Source organism: Sturnus vulgaris, chromosome 3 (genome assembly GCF_052056855.1).
Source record: "Sturnus vulgaris isolate bStuVul1 chromosome 3, bStuVul1.hap1, whole genome shotgun sequence".
Lineage (NCBI taxonomy): Eukaryota > Metazoa > Chordata > Aves > Passeriformes > Sturnidae > Sturnus > Sturnus vulgaris.
The window spans coordinates 64,899,949-64,916,614 of NC_142245.1; the positions used below are offsets into that span (position 1 = coordinate 64,899,949).

At 41.3% G+C, this 16,666-nt stretch overlaps 1 protein-coding gene across 1 annotated transcript; it reads left to right on the forward strand.

Annotated features, from left to right (window-relative positions):
* The first annotated feature begins 307 nt into the window (after window positions 1-307).
* Window positions 308-16,189, forward strand: SERINC1 (serine incorporator 1). The gene is made up of 10 exons (XM_014876706.2): window positions 308-350; window positions 5,919-6,080; window positions 7,574-7,767; window positions 9,674-9,753; window positions 9,943-10,080; window positions 11,246-11,415; window positions 11,515-11,605; window positions 12,883-13,024; window positions 13,132-13,362; window positions 14,627-16,189. Exons 1-10 carry the CDS (start codon window positions 312-314, stop codon window positions 14,763-14,765), a joined length of 1,386 nt encoding a protein of 461 aa, XP_014732192.1. The 5' UTR covers window positions 308-311; the 3' UTR covers window positions 14,766-16,189.
* Window positions 16,190-16,666: the final 477 nt, after the last annotated feature.

Sequence of the window (16,666 nt, forward strand, 5' to 3'; positions counted from 1 at the left end):
AGCTTGAAGCTTCAGCTCCCAGATGTCCTTGACTGACGGATGCTGCCTGCTGGCTGTTCCCCTGGCTAGGTCTCCTTTCCGCTTATCAGGCCGGACGGTGTTCAGAGGCCTGGCCGCTACCTCAGGGAACATCCCGGCTCCACAACCTCGCCATATCCCGCGCGCGGCGGCGGGCAGCGCCAGGCCGGAAGTGACGTACCCGTGCCGTCAGAGCGGCCGGAAGCGCCGCGGGCAGCAGTAAACAACGGCGTCGGGAGCCGCGGCCGCCGCTTCCATCTTGGAGGAGCCTGAGCCCGAGCCCACCGGCGACCATGGGCAGCGTCCTGGGCCTCTGCTCCATGGCGAGCTGGGTAAGGTGGATGCGGGTGGCGTGGGAGTCCCTCCCTGCCTTTCTCTGCCCGCCGCAGGCTCGGAGCCGGCGGCCGGTGCTTCCCCTCCTCCTTCCCTCCCCACCCGGGCCTCGCCCGTCTGCTCCCCGCGCCTGTGTCACCCAGGACGGCTGAGGCGCTGCCTTCCTTCCTCCTCCTACTCCTCCTCCTGCGGCACTGGGAGGATGCGGGCCCCTACCCGGCCTCAGCCGGGCTCTGCCCGCCCCGAGCTGCCGCGGCCCCTGCTCCGCCGGGCAGGGCTCTCTCCCTGCCGCGCTGGAGGGGGCGGGCCCCGCCGTAGTCCCCTTCTGTCGGGCTGCTCCCGGGATCCTCAGGGATCCGTCGGAGCTATTTCACCGGTGTTATGAGGAGCTTTGTCCTTAACCCAGACAGGCCGGCCTGTCGAGCTGCTGGACGCCGCTTAATCCGCGTTCCTGTGCGGGAGGTGTCCACCTAAATCACCTCTCCCCGAATCTGTAAAGAGTCTGATGAAATGCATTGTACTCCAGCATTTATTTTGGTAAAATCAAAACCCGCACGTTTCCCCGATTCTAAGACTTGTACTTAATTCCTCTTTCTTACGGCTTTGTCTTGAGCAGCTCCACCCTTTGTAGCATCTTTGTCTCGCCGAGCCGTCCTTTGCTCGCGGCACAGTAATCCGTGGTGATGTGTCACCACCGTGCTCAGAGAGCACCGTCAGGTGATTTTTGTTCATGGCAAACAGTAGATTGAGTTGGCATTAAAACTGTTGGCACTATGCAGTAAAGCAAAGAAGTTGGTAAAGAGTCTTCAACTGAGGCGTTGCTTTTTTATCCATAAGTAATATGTCTTTCCAAGTCTAGTCCCTGTCTATATTGGCATAATCAAGTGACTTGTGAATTGTTAGGTGTTTACCATATGAATGTCAGTGAAATTGTGAAAATCTGAATTTTTCATACCAAAAATATTGTACCATACATGAATTAAATTAAATCACCTATTATTAAAGCATTCATACACATACTTCTAGTGATATAACAAAACCTCATATTTATCCAATCTACTATTTTTTGTGATATCTGAATGTATGGGCTTTGGCTCCTCTAATGCAGAGTGATCTTTAATTAAAGGAGATGATCCATAGTCCCTTAATCTCATGTACAAATTACATTAAATTATCACAGAATTGGAAAATCTGCATAAGTTAACTTCTAGGCTGATATACCTGAACATAATCAACTGGAACACTGATGACATCCTTTTAACTAATTACTGTCAGGGTTCATTTCGCTCTCATTAACATTTTCAACACTACTTAATGGTTTAGCCAGTTAGGCTTTAAATACTAACTGAACATACTTAACATTATTTTTAATTATTGTCAAATACTTAATGATATTATGACTATAGGCTTTAATTCAAGTACTTGTGTTAATGTATACTGCATTTTCAAGTTCATAAACAGCCGTTCAGACAACTGGTTGTGTTTGTAGTGTATGAAGACCCGCTGTCTCCTTGCTCTTGATTGTTTGTTTCTCTACAGAGAAGTTCAGCTAGTGGCCTTTTAGATAAAATGATTTGCATGAGATCATAATCCTAATTAAGTCAGATTTACTGTGAGTAGTTAACCCCTGTCCCTTCCTTTAAAGTGCCCAACAAATCAGAGTGGGTAGCTTTTTCTGGTATTATTTTTCTCTTTCTCCTGATAGTTTTAAAGCATTCATTTTCTTTCCACATTTAAAACCACAGCTAGTCAGCACTTATGCCTGTACAGCAGTTCTGAATAGGAGGAATCTGTCCACGCTGGTCTCTAAGACAGAGTACGAGCTCTGGCTCTGAGAAGGAAGCACGCAGTGAGGGTGAGGGAGCAGCTGAGCCAGGTGCAGTGGGGTTGGTGTGGTGCGGGCTGTGCCACGGCCAGCAAAGCCCCTTTGCCTGTGAGGACGCTGCTGTCAGCGCTGCTCCTCTGCAGGGCCACGTGTTGTGCTGTGCAGAGCTGCTCTGCTTGAGGCCCCCCATCAGGCCTCATGCCCTGCTCCTGTCTTCTGGGCTTTTGTGCTGTGTTACTGCTCTGCCCTCCCGTGTGCTAGCAGACCAGGCAGGTTAGCATTTTTGAGAGCAAGGGGAGCCTGTCAGAGAGATGAAGATGAGGCCAAAGCCGTAACAGCAGAGCCATCTCACCACAAGTGAGATGCTCCTTCTGCTCCTGACGGCCTGGATTGATAATGCAGCACCGTTTTCCCTTTGCTGCATCTTGTCTCTATTGTTCTCTTCTCTGAAACAACTGAGCTGCTTTTTTTTTTATTGTTGTTGTGCTCCTTTAATATTCTCTGTCAGGGCAAAGATCTTGATTAATTCAATGTCTTTAAGCTTAAGAGTAGGGATGATGTCGCTAAACTCCGACTAGGCCCATCAGGGGCTTAGTGTTTTTGCAAAGAGGTAATTCAATATATAATGATTTTGTCATTACTCCAGTAAGAAGATTATGTTTGATATTAAAAACTTGTTCTGTGTGCATCAGGGGCAGCAACATTTGACCTTCCATGATTTTGTAGGGTTTTCTGTCTCCTCTAGTATACATCCTGTTATGTGTTCCTCATGCAATTTCCACTGCCCTGGGGAATGAAGTGTGTGTGACTTAACTTGTCTGCCCAGCTGGCTGCTCCCAGAATAGGTGTGTGGGTTGTCTTTTCTTATTTTGACTTAGTAAACACCATTGAGCTGCTTTTTTTTCCTCAAAAATGTAAAGGGATATGAGTTGATAGGTAAATAAAAGAGTTTCTGGAAGGCAATAGATTTTATTCAGTTGTGTCTGAGTAACTTTTGTCTAAGCTTCCTTATGGAAGCAAGTGAAAAATAATTGTCGAGTAACTTTTTGTCTGCATCTGTGCCTAAGCTAAGTCACACCTGGGGAGTTAAGCTTTGATTTCCATGGTAGTATCTTGCTGTTTGTTACTACTGAAATCTGTGTGGGAGGTGTACTTTAAATTTAGGAAGAAAGTAGCACAAACTCACCTTGTCTCCTCTGCTGATAAGCTGAATTCCATGGGCTAAATGTTCTTTGGCTTCTGTTCTTTTGAAGTCTGTAACAAGTAGTTTTGCTGATAGTATAATACTATTTTGTTGGAATGGTATGTATTTTATTCTCTTTTGCCGAAGAAAGAGAGAATTGGACTGTAATGTGATTCCTTGTGTAACTAACCAGCTTGTATAAATCGTGTAATGTATCAATAGGTGTCTCTTGTTCAGAGATGCATGTGCATGAGCTGTTTAGGGGCAAAACATTTTAAAAGCTGGTATTGGAGTTCAGGCTCTCCAGTGAGATGTGTGGCCTCTCTTGAGGTGCATTGTTTCCCAGTGAGGTGGAGACAATCATCTTCATTTCAGCTACTGCAGGTCTCTTCTGTCTGTAGAAGCATTCATGCTTCTGTTTCTGCTGATGCAAGGAGCAAGTTGCTTGAATTATTTAGGTGTTTAACAAACAGTGTAACACTGGGATTCCTTACAGAAGTGAATTTTTTAACAGGTGCTCCTCTCCCCACGTTTTCTGCAGCAGATAAGCCGAGTCATATATTCTATTCTGCCAAACTCAACCTTTTATTCAACAGTATGTTTAGAAATATTAATGCAGGCAGAATTAGTTCAAGAAAGTAATTTTTTGAACAGAGGTATTTTTCACTGGAAGGGTTATTTGTGTATGTAGGAAATGGTGTAAGACAGTAGTGATACAAAATTCTGATGCATTCAGAGAGAATATATGCCTTACATTTCCTGCTTGCGAAGCATAGATTCTCCTAGTGTAGTTGCCTGCAGTCGTATAGCAAAGGTCCACCTGCCTCCATCTTTTATGGAAAAGAGGGTCTGAGTGGGATGATCTGGTACCCTGTCCACTTGCATCTTGAAAACCTCCGGTGATGGAGACTCTACTATATCCTTGAGGAGGTTGTTGCAGGGACTGATTGGTCCCAGTCTAAATAATTTCTTTGTTATATTGAGCTGAAAACTCCTATAATCAACCCCTTCGTATTATTTGTGCTATAACAATACTAATTTTGGAGGAGAAGTTAAAAAGGGGCAATATAATAATTTTTATATCTTGAAATACCTATAATGAGAATATGCTTAGTTTGACTGGTTTAGCAAGACAAATGTAATGATGAAATTTGATAATTTAGAGATGATTCTATAACACGGTGGAGTGAAAATTCTTGGCTTCTTGGGAAGGAACACATGTGCCAAAAAGAATTCAGGGAAGTTATTTAAAAGATGAAGTTTGTGGGTCCAGTGTGTGTCTGGTTGGAACTATAAGAATGATAATAGGCCTTTTCCCGGGGGATTCTCAGGAGGCTGCCAGGAGTGTTGTGGCAGTCTGTCTGCTTTTCCATTAGCAGCGGGCTGCTGGCATTTTTGGTTGTCATATGACTAAACTGCGGAGAACTCTTTCTGACACATGCCAGTCATACCAGGTGACTGGCATGTCCAGGTCATGCGGCCTTGTAACTACTCCTGTCCTTACATGACTGAGTCTCTCATGCAGTGATGAACACCTGTGGTTTTTGTCCCATGGTGGAGTTATCCCTGGATGCATGCTGGGGGAGAAGCTGAGTTTTTACCCTGTTCTTTGTGTCAGAGATAGCCTGGTTTTTTGTAGCTCAGAGAAGGGCAACGATCTCACATTTCAATTGTACCTTTCCTCCTTTTGCTAATGGTTATTTGTGGGACCTCACCTTTCTTTTACTTCCCAAATTGTTACTCAACAAGTGGCAGATAATTGTTCTCTGCTTCCCAACCCTTTCCTGGTGAAATAGCTCCCTTTTTATCTTCCCACAATTTTCTGTGTGAGAATTAAATTTTGGTAAATTTTATCCTGTTTTTTTTTTCCCATTGTAGTATTACAATTATACAGCATTCCCATCTGCTTTTGCCATTGATATTTGGTATCAATAACACATATACTGCATATTTGCTCTGTTCTTACTCTTTGTAACTTCTATATTGCATAAGTTAATTTTGCATACTAATAGAATTATGTGATATGTGAGTAGCTGCTAATATGAAATAGTTTGCAAACTAAGATTTAGGTTTTTTTAGTTTTTTGTATTTTGGAAATATTTATAGCCCCAGTGAGGGTTGTATCCCTACTGTGCCGGGTGCTGAGAGTGTACCTACATGACAGTTGTGCTCCTTTGCTTTGTTTATTTAATCTCTGCAGCTGTGGAAGGCAGGATGTAGTTGCTAACAAAAGCAATCCTTGCATGTCATTTAGCTGAAATGAACTAAAATTCAAGAGAACAAATGAGCCTGAATCCTGAATCCAGTCTTTATTTCTTCTGAATGGCTAAGTGATTACTCCTGGCATAGCCCTAATTTCGTTCTGCAGCAGCACATCGGGAAGCGCTGTTCTTTGGTGGCTCTGTAACGTGTTGCAGTGACTTAATCTGCACCAGTGGTGGGATGCACAGGATGAGTCATTTTCCATCATAATATCTGATGATCTGCACAGCCTGATTAAATATTGAAATCAAGTAATCCAAAGCTGTTTAAATAATTCATGTTCTGTCTTTCTGTCAGATACCATGCTTGTGTGGAAGTGCCCCATGCCTGCTTTGCCGATGCTGCCCCAGTGGAAACAACTCCACCATAACTCGGCTGATTTACGCCTTCTTCTTACTTCTTGGCGTGAGCGTTGCCTGTGTGATGCTAATACCAGGCATGGAAGAGCAGCTGAAGAAGGTCAGGTTACTTATTGTTAACATTTTTGGTAGAACAAATGTCACAGATAGTAGTAATTCACATTTTGAAAAGCATGGATTTTATTTGGAAATATGTAACTTTGCTACCAGCTGAGCTTCACAGTCACCATTAAGTTGTAAGTCAAATAAAGAAGTTGTGGGAAGATCCCTGTGTAGATGAAAAGCACTGTTTTGAGGTAAAGCCTCTTCTTTAAATGCTCAGAGCAGAAAAAAAGATTGCATCAAACAAGAAAATCTACGTATGTTTAGTTTCAAATTAAGTATTAGTGAGATGCTTGTATTTATGGCACTGAATTGATTTTTATTCTGGTTGCGATTAAAAAAAATAACTACACTCTAGGATGTGTTCTAGTTTCGTCATGCTGTACTAGTTAAAGTTCTGTTTTAAAGTCTGCAGGGCATAACAAAAATATTTTTCACTAATCATAGTAGCGTGTTTTCCACCCATGGAATTAGCAAGTGTTTGTAGGATCTTATGGTTTATTAGCTATATGAAGATGTGATACAAAATTGGAGAGTGGTAACGTGAGTTACAGTAGAGCTTATAGGTTCACTGAACTTGGGTTGAATGTACTTCAAAAGTACATTCAAAAGACTGTTTTTCAGTCTTTTGGGTTTTTTTCAGTAGATAGTAGCGTTGTTAGGCATGATTTTCATGTGTTTTTCCCCCCAGATGATTCATCTGTAAATGTGTATTGTAAGTTGGTATAGTTACCACATTAGAGCTTTAGTGAGAGCCATGTTAGTCACCTAGGAAAGAAAATTACAGCCTTTTAGAGTATGATTTGACTTGTAAAAGATGTTGCTCATGTCCTGGTAGTGACTGGAGAGAATGTTTTCAGCTGTTCCCTATGGAAGTTATGGATACACCCAGTTAATGGTGATGGTACTTTTCTGGGAAAGGCTGTGTCTGTTTTAGAGAGATGTAAACAGACTGCCACCTCCTAGCTATGTCATAAGCCTGATAGTAACTGTCAAGTCAAATTTATCAGTTCCTAGATCTTTGATTATCTCTTGATTCAGATCAACCAGGGAAAACTGCATTTCTTTGAGAAGTTCTGAAATTGCTAGTAACATAAATAATCTGTTAATAAGATCGCTGCCCCATTCCTGGAGACATTCAAGGTCAGGTGGGATGGGGCCTTGAGCAGCTTGATGTAGTTGAAGATGTCCTTGCCCATGGCAGAGGGAGTAGTCTAGGTGAGGTTTAAAGGTCTCCTCCAAGCCAGACTATTCTATGGAAAGATTTATTTTATTTTATGCTGCCTATTCGGGGGTTTTTTCCTTGCATGCGTTTGATATTCTAGTTGGGCTATAGCTAATGATGCAGTCCTTCAATATTGTATTTTCTAACAGTGTTAATAGTTACATAATGTTGCAATATTAATGAATTGTGTATTGGAAATTTATTAATATACATTTACTGACAGGAGGTCTTTTAAAGATGACTGACATTTCTTGTATCCATCACAGATTCCTGGATTTTGTGATGGAGGGTTGGGCACAAGCATTCCTGGTGTGCAGGGCCACGTGAACTGTGATGTCCTGGTTGGCTACAAGGCCGTGTACCGTGTGTGCTTTGGCATGGCCATGTTCTTCCTTCTCTTCTCCTTGCTGATGATCAAAGTGAAGAGCAGCAACGACCCCAGAGCAGCGGTGCACAATGGGTAAGATGCAGAAACGAGTCCTCAAATGAGTTAGTGATTAATTTTTGTTCCATTCCACAGATATTTTTTGGGAAATAAAACACACACACTCACATCTGTTCTTTCAGAATTATATTCCTCTTAACTTGGAAGTTTGTAAGAACTTTTGTTCTTTTCTGTTTTATTTTAAAGGTTATGGCAGTTACACATATATATCTCTATAGATGTATAAAATGTATATTTTTTCTTTCTGCTGTCTTTTCAGTTGCCTCTCTGCAAAAAGAACTGAGTTATGTATCTAGTTTCTGAGCTTTCCAGTAATTTTCTTTTGTATTTCTTTTTAGTTAGGGTTATCAGATGGAAGAATATAGTGCAATTTCAGCTTGTGTGTTGACACAAGTGGTAGTTTTCATCCAGGCTCTGCCTATATGTGATGTAGCTCCTTTAACCAAGGAGATGTAAATATTTGTAAGAGGGCATGATGCTAAAAAGCCTAAAACCATTTATGGTGCCTGATCTTGGTGGTCACAGTGATTGCTTAGAGTACTGCTTTTTCAAGGTGACTATATTTAACAGAAGCTATGAACAGCTAAGTGATAAAATTTTATTTTATATTCAGTATAGTAAGATTAAACATGTCGACCATAAAATGAGAAAAACTTCAAATTATTTCTGTAGAGAAAGTAAAATAATTAAGACTGAGCAGAATATTGCTTTGTTTACTTATGGATTTTTTTTGGTCTAAAGAAAAAGAGAGTACAGTATTAAGATACCTTATCTTACAGCTTAATTCAACTTTCAGATTGGATTTACTAATTTCTCTGTATCCCAGGGAACTAGTTCATTTTGTTCTATATTCTACACTTCTGTCATCTCACGTACTTCCTCTCCACACAGCTGGCACTTGTTCTTCTCATCTCTATCACTTGATTGTAACAGCCAGCAAGAGAGATTAAACTTGTTCAAAGTATGGGAAGAAATAGGAAGGGAGACGAAACTTGAAAAATTAACAAGTGTTTGACATTGTGGGGGTGTGGTACATATCTTTGTGCTGTTATATTGAGTTTTGAAGTGCCTGTATATGGCATCATGCCTGTTTTTGGAGCTGCCTATCACTGGGATCCGAAAAAATAGTCTTCACCTCCTTTTAGTTCTGTTGGCATAACAGTTTGATGTTCCCTATGCAGGATATATTTATACAGTTAGTATTTGAGGTGAGTTTGGTGCATCTTTGGAGAAGAATACCCCCTTGTATGCTTTCTGGAAACATGTAATCTGTTTTGATGGTCTCTGAATGCATATCTTTTACTGGAAGAAAAATTCCAATGATACTGCACTGAAACAGAGACTTAGATCTTGATTGTGTCTCTTCTGTGCAGGGTAAATCATTTGCTTTTGTTTTTGTGATAAATCCTTATCAGCTGTAGGCCTGAAGAATCTAAAGCTGGGTGGGAAGGATCCAGACTTTTGTATATCTCTCATGTGGGAAGTGAGCCACTACTGGTAGAGAGCTCCAGTGTAATATTTTATGTCATTGTAGGCACCAACCAGACCTTTGATATTAAAAGCAGGAAGGGATTTTTTTGACCCATTTTTCTGATATGCAGACAATTCAGTAATCTCACTGCTTTGCTTTAAAACGTTCTTAGGAAGGAAAAAAAAACCAGCTTACAATTGGCCTAATTTATAATTCATGAGTAGGAAGATACCTCTGGGAAATGTGTCAAAGTCTGTGTCAGTCTAGCACAGTTTAAGCGTAATTTTTTTGAGAACAAAGATCTTGGACAGGTAAAATTTTTCTCCTGCTTCAAATGAGGCAAGGTAAGAATGAGTAAATTAAAAAAAACCCCAACTCTTAAAGATGTGTATTTTATGTGTGAATTAGACCAGACTTAACAGTTGCCTTATTTTTTTCATTTCCCTTTAGATTCTGGTTCTTTAAATTTGCGACGGCACTTGCAATTAGTGTTGGAGCTTTCTTCATACCTGAGGGACCATTTACAACTGGTGAGGGAATATTTTCTTCCTCTGTATCATGATGCAATCATATTTAGTTTTAAAAAAAGTAAGTGCATGCTGATGTCATACAGTTTTAATTGTAGCTGTATAACTGTAGTGCTTCTCTGTGTTTAGATACACTAAGATGGAGGGTAAATCACCTATGGTTCTTAAATTATTTTTTTACTTCTCTTCTAGTGTGGTTTTATGTAGGTATGGCTGGAGCATTCTGCTTTATTCTTATTCAGCTGGTCTTGCTTATTGACTTTGCCCATTCCTGGAATGAATCTTGGGTTGAAAAAATGGAGGAAGGTAACTCAAGATGCTGGTATGCAGGTAAGGAGAGACTGTACTACAATGAAGTTGTAAATTTAATTTAATGTGCATTGCATTAAATAAGTTACTCACTGAGTAATTCATTTTAGCGGTGCAGAAAGGGATGTTTCATGCATAAGTATCGTTTTCTCAGATGTGTAGTTCAGCTCCATTGATGTCCTTCTGTTGTCAAGTTAAATAACGGGAAGCAGGGAGAGGTGCAGCAGTTTCTGAGTAGTGAAATCTATTCCCTGGGAGCAGGGCAGGAGTTTGACATAGTCACAGAATGAATGAGATTGGAAGGGGCCACAGCAGCTCATCTGATCCAGCCTCCTAGCTCAGGCAGGGTCATCCTGGAGCGCATGGCACAGGATTGTGTTCAGATGGTTCTTGCGTATCTCCAGTGAGGGAGACTCCATAACCTCTCTGGGCAATCTGTTCCAAGGTGCAGTCATACACAAAGTAAAGAAGTTCTTCCTCACATTCAGGTGGAACTTCCTGTGCATCATGATACCAGAGAAGTGGCAACTGCAGCTTTTTGTTTTTTCTTTCTTTTTGCTGCCACAGAATTTGCTGTCCCTTTAGTATTGATTGAAAACAAAGTAAACTGTTAGTGCTTCATGTTGAGTAGAATCATCTCAAACAATTGTTTTTTCTAGTTGCCAGTCAGTCGTTCTTTGAAGGTAAATGTTAAGTGAAAGGCCAGGGTAGTAAAGGAGAGTTCAGGTCATCTCACTGGAGGAATTATGTTTTAATAAAGTATTTCAGATGTGATAATTCAGGTGTTTCAAAAGACAGCATGGTCAGTCTTTGTTCAGTGGTCACTTCTCTATTTAGTGTTTTTACTAAGATGTAATTTGGAAATGAGATTTTGTTTTAGCCTCTGTTGGAAAAGTATTTCTTCAGTTTCTTTTTTAAGCTGTTAACCAATGTGTGTGCAGTACAACTGTGTTCCTTTAATACTCCTGGTTGTTGTTAGAACACTGGAAAATCGAGCATGGCTTCAGGATTCCTATGTATTGTTTCTTTTTAATACTTCACAGGCTATTTGAGAACTTCTTTTATGTTTCAATTCCCAGAACTCTAGTTGTATATTGTATCCCATACTTGATAATCATGCAGTATTACTTCAGTCTTAGTAGTTCCTGTTATTAACGAGTTTAACTATGGTTTTGTTTCTTCACAGCTCTCCTCTCTGCTACAGCTGTCAATTATCTGCTGTCTCTAGTAGCTATTGTCTTGTTTTATGTTTATTACACTCATCCAGAAGGTTGTTCTGAAAACAAGACATTCATCAGTGTTAATATGCTCCTGTGCATTGGTGCTTCTGTAATGTCAATTCTGCCAAGGATTCAGGTACGATTTTAATTCTCTTGCCTCCTGTGTTATCACAATATAATGGTGCCTGCAAGTTTTGATTGCCTGACTTCCCTGTTTTGTGACTCCTTTGTATAGGAATCTCAGCCAAGATCTGGTTTGCTGCAGTCTTCGGTCATCACAATTTACACAATGTATTTGACTTGGTCAGCTATGACCAATGAGCCAGGTAAGTGCAGTAGCAATGTAGAGCTTTTTGGGTAACCAGTTCAGCAATAAATTGTACTTCCACTTCTCTTGCAGGGCGGCATTAGAGCAGGGTAATAGAATGTGTGTGCGTTAGGGCTCAGCTGCATGTGCTGCCAGGATCCCACTGTCCTGAGGGATAGGAAGGGATGGGCAGCAGTGAGGCAGGGCAGGGTCTGCATGGCTGGTCCAGGGGGAGAGGGAAGCAGAGTGGCACTTCTTCAGGGGTGTGCCCACCTTTTCCTCCCTCTGAAGCCACGCTCCCAGCAACAATGTGGGAGGTATAAAATAGCAACCTAGCCTTGCCCACACATCTCTGAGCTCCGCCCCCTCTGCAACCAGCATGCTGGGGTGATGTCTTTTCCCCCTGCTTATATGGCATGTAAGAATTTCTTCTCTTTACTGGCAGAACTGCAGTATTCTAAAGCTTAGATTTTGCAGATCACCGCAGCTTGTCCGAGAGGTCTAGAAGTTTCATCTCTGTACCAAGTTTCACATTTCTTAGGTGGTGACCAAGACGCTACTGATTATAATTTTTTCAAACTGAGGATTTATAACAAATATTAATAAATGTCAGTGTTTATTGTGTCTGGAAACAGTTGAATATCTAAAAAAAAAAAAGTGCAGAAATTCTGGTGATTAAAATTAATCACCAGATATTGATTTTAGTGGTTTTAATTGGGTCTCTGACCCTTTTATCTTACTTATGGACAATCTTCTGTGCTTCTGTGTCATAGAATACATGAGTCATCTAAATCAGGCAATGATTATGGGAGAATAAGATTGTCTACTACTTTCATCTGTTTCATCAGCGTTACCTGTGGATGCTGTGGGTTGGCAACCACTCATAATAAAAAACTGACTTACTGGCGTTGTTTTCCAATTCTGGGATGACTTGGGTACCATCTATAGAATATGCTTGTCAAACTTGTTTTCTAGCAGTAGAATTTCTGAAATTTATTATACAGAAATTTTTGTTTTGTTGCATCTAATTATGTGAGATGGAATAGTAAAGAAGTTGATGCATATCTTATATAAGTTCAGAATCCTTTTATCTGCTCAGAGAGTTTTTTATGCCATATACTGTCATTACCCTGCTTTAGAGATATTCAGTAGGCTAAAATTAGATTCAAATTTTACTTCAAGACTGTCACAGTCACGAAGTTCCATTCTATTTCTGTGCATTCAGCATGTAAATGTGCTATTAAGTATTTGTCCTGTTCTTGTTTTATGTAAGTTCTAATGCAATTTCCCTCACAGACAGGCGCTGTAACCCCAGTCTGCTGAGCATCATTGGTTACAACAGCACCACCATTCCAACCCAAGGTCAGGTAGTGCAGTGGTGGGATGCACAAGGAATTGTAGGACTGGTTTTATTTTTGCTGTGTGTTCTCTATTCAAGGTAAGATTCCTTTCGAAAAATACATTAATTTATATCACTTCTTACTGTTGGGTACTAAATTGTATTTATTTGGGTAACTGTACCGTGTCCTTTCCTGTCAAATCCAGCATCCGGACATCCAACAACAGCCAAGTTAACAAGCTGATGCTGACCAGTGATGAATCAACACTGATAGAGGATGGAATGCCCAGAAGTGATGGTTCCCTTGATGATGGAGATGATGTTCACCGAGCTATAGATAATGAGAGGGATGGAGTTACTTACAGTTACTCCTTCTTCCACTTCATGCTTTTCCTGGCATCACTGTATATCATGATGACACTTACCAACTGGTACAGGTATTTACATTTGATTAGATGTTGGGTTGATAATGAGCACACAAGATGCTGTCTCTTGCTGGACAAGGACGCAAAAGTTACGTGCTCTGGAGTGTAGCTCCTGAGTGGGCCTTCTCAAGGGAAGTTACTGTTTGAGTTACAGACAGATGCTTGTGAACAAAGTTAGCTACAGTTTTCAAATACAGTTCCCTGTCATATTTTCTAGGATGATTCTTATCATTCACTGAACTGCTGAAATACATCTTGCTGAAGTGAACAGGATAAAGTCTTAAATTATATAACAATTAAAAATCAATAAGCACTAGGTCTGTGTCTGGTACAGAGAGGTAGAAAAAGGACATGTTACATCAACAGGTCAAGGGGGAGGTATTTCTTCCCATCTCCTCAGTGCTATTGACTCCTCCAGTTCTGGAGCTTCCCAGTACAAGAGAGACCTGGACATACTGGAGAGCATCCAGCAAAGGGCCACTGAGCACTGGCACAGGTTGCCAGGGGAAGTGGTGGAGTTTCCATTCTCGGACATATACTGCAAAGCCATCTGGGACAGCTGGATTTAGGTGTCCCCACTGGAACAATGGAGCTGGACTAGAGAACCTCAGCAGTCTCTTCCAACCACAGTCATTCTGTGACAGGGCTTGTGGAAGGAAATTATGTTGTCTGCTCCTTGAAAAAAATCCTCACAATTAAATAGTCCTCCTGTGTGTGAACTGTTGCTAAAAGCTTGATAAGATGTTCTTCAGAATTAAAAAATGCAAATCAAGGTCTCTAGTTACTTGGCAAAGAACAATTTGTATCGAAAAAGCATTGCTAAAAGGTACTTCCTTCAGAAATAACTCTTAATAGATAGTCCTGCTGTGGATTTGATTTGTGGCCCTACTTGGGTCGATATGACATCAGGATGATTCATTTCTCTAGGTGGTGTCCTTTGCCAAGGCAAAACATATTCTTTGTATCTCTAAGCGCTGTATTTACTGTCTTCCTGCAGATTTGTTAGGGATTCCTTGTAATTACTTCTGCTTCTTGGCAGCTTCTGAGTATTTTTTGTGCTGCTGTTGTTTTTCCACCTCTTGTGACACCAACTTATAAGTAGTTCTTGTACACAGACTTCACAGCAGGCTGTGAACTTCCTGGAAGAAGGGTCCCTTGAGGTGTGAATTGAAAATGATCTCCTGTGAGAACAGTGTTTAAAGGGTGGCTTGGAACACAAGTACGTTGTATTGAAATAAAAATTGCAGTGATCCTTTTTCTTTTCCTTGGTTCACAGTCCGGATTCTTCTTACGAGACAATGACCAGCAAGTGGCCGTCCGTGTGGGTGAAGATCTCTTCCAGCTGGATTGGCATTGTGCTGTACGTGTGGACTCTGGTGGCTCCACTGGTTCTTACTAACCGCGACTTTGACTGAGCTGTGCTGCTCTGGCGGGAGGCTGTGTTAGCACCATGTGTCCCTGAAACAAACAGTATTTTGGGTAATAGTGGGGTGTAAATACGTGTGTGTGTGTGTGTGTACTGTCCAGGTAGTATTCCCTTGCTTTATCCTGCATGATTACCTTGAATCATGCCTTGTCATTTCATTAAATGACTTTCTAGCTGAGCTCAAATAACCATGGTTTTCATAGGATTACTCCTAGTTTGCGTGCTTTGGGAGCACAAGATGTAAGATCAAGAACTTTTGGAAGTATGGTTTTTTTCCCCTCAATTGCATTAAATAGTTGTAGGAAAAAAAGTGCAAGTATTAATTAGGGTAACTGAACAGTGCTATGTCAGGCTTTGCAAGTAAAGGAGGGGCTGCCTTTGATGATCCCTGTTGCCTTGATTCCAAAGTAAGCCTTGAGTAAGTGTTGTTAGACTCAAAGTGGAGCACGCTGAGGGTTTACTGGACACCTTGCAGCACTTTGGCACTAGCAGCCTGACCTTTCCCATGCTTCGGGCAGCAGTACCTTCAGCACAGATATGAGAGGGGGAAACTTGCACCTGGAGCTGCAGAGGAGCCAGTCCAGTGTGTCCCATTGCACACAGGAGGACAGGCACCCTGGGGAGAATTATCCTGGTAACAGATGCTCAGAAGCATGTTTTTAAGGCACCTGTTTACAATGTGCACCTACATATTAGTATTGTTTTTTAAGGTAGTTTTAAATGGCATAGCCGTGCGTAATTTATTGCTGTTTTGTGTGCCACTTTCTTCTTGGCTAAGCTACAATCATGGAGTTTGCAAGGAGCCAAGTGGTGAAAGCTATGTAAGCCCTTTGGAGGAATTGAGTATTGTGATTTAATAAAAAAAAAAAGTGGAGAAAAAGGAGCACTGAAATTACAATAACTAAAGGAGGAGGTTTGCATTTACTGCGGCTTCAACTGCAGGGTTTCTTAAAATATCTAGGGCTCTGAATCTTGAAATCTTTTATTGTATTAGGTATTTTGCTTATTGTCCACTGCCGGAGATGGACTTGAGCCTAAAAAGTCTAAATCTAGGCATAGTTCCTGTGCAGTTACAAACTCTTAAAATGCTTTTGTGCTTGCTGCTTTGTAACTGAAGTACATAAGCTGTATAATTTTTGTTACTTGCTACGCCTTCAGCCTAGAGCAGCCTGATTGGGAGTGACCCTGGAGCCTGCAGCAGATGTCATGCTCATCTCTTTCTGTGGTGTTTGTAACTGTGACTTCCTATTGCTATTCTCTAAGCTTTTATTTTAATTCTGCACCTGAACACTGACAGTTACTGCAAAAGTCTGACACGTCAAGTCAAACTTGAGACAGTAATGGAAAGATTAGTAAAGGCTTGTAATAATTTGGAATATGTTGTTACCTTATTAATAAATAAATTTGGATGAAGATGTCCCATGACTTTTGATGTCTCATGCAGATGCCAGATGTGGCTATTGCAAGGGTTTGTGTAACCTTCTCATCCTCTCCTCTGGGGATGCTTTGTAGCTGTCAGCTGCAGAGCGTACCTGTGAGTGCCCAGCTCTTTCCAGAGGTCACGTGTAAGCCCCTGGGTGAAGTTCTGACAGTTCTGTGCCCTTGGCAGCTGTGTCCCAGCAAACACAGACGTGCCTTGCACCTGTAACAACATTTGTGCTCCCACCTCACTGGCTTGCACCTGTTTAAATTTGGGTTAAACACCTGAGCATCACTTCTTCTACAGCAGTTCCTGAGTCCTGGAACAAAGAAGTTGCTGAATTCAGATGAGCAGACTGCTCTGTCTGTCAGTTCAGCTCCTTGTACAAGTGGCCAGATAACACCTCTGGTGAAAAAATTTTTATCTACTGCCAGAGTGGAGGAGTGTGGTTTTTGTGTTGCATGTATGAA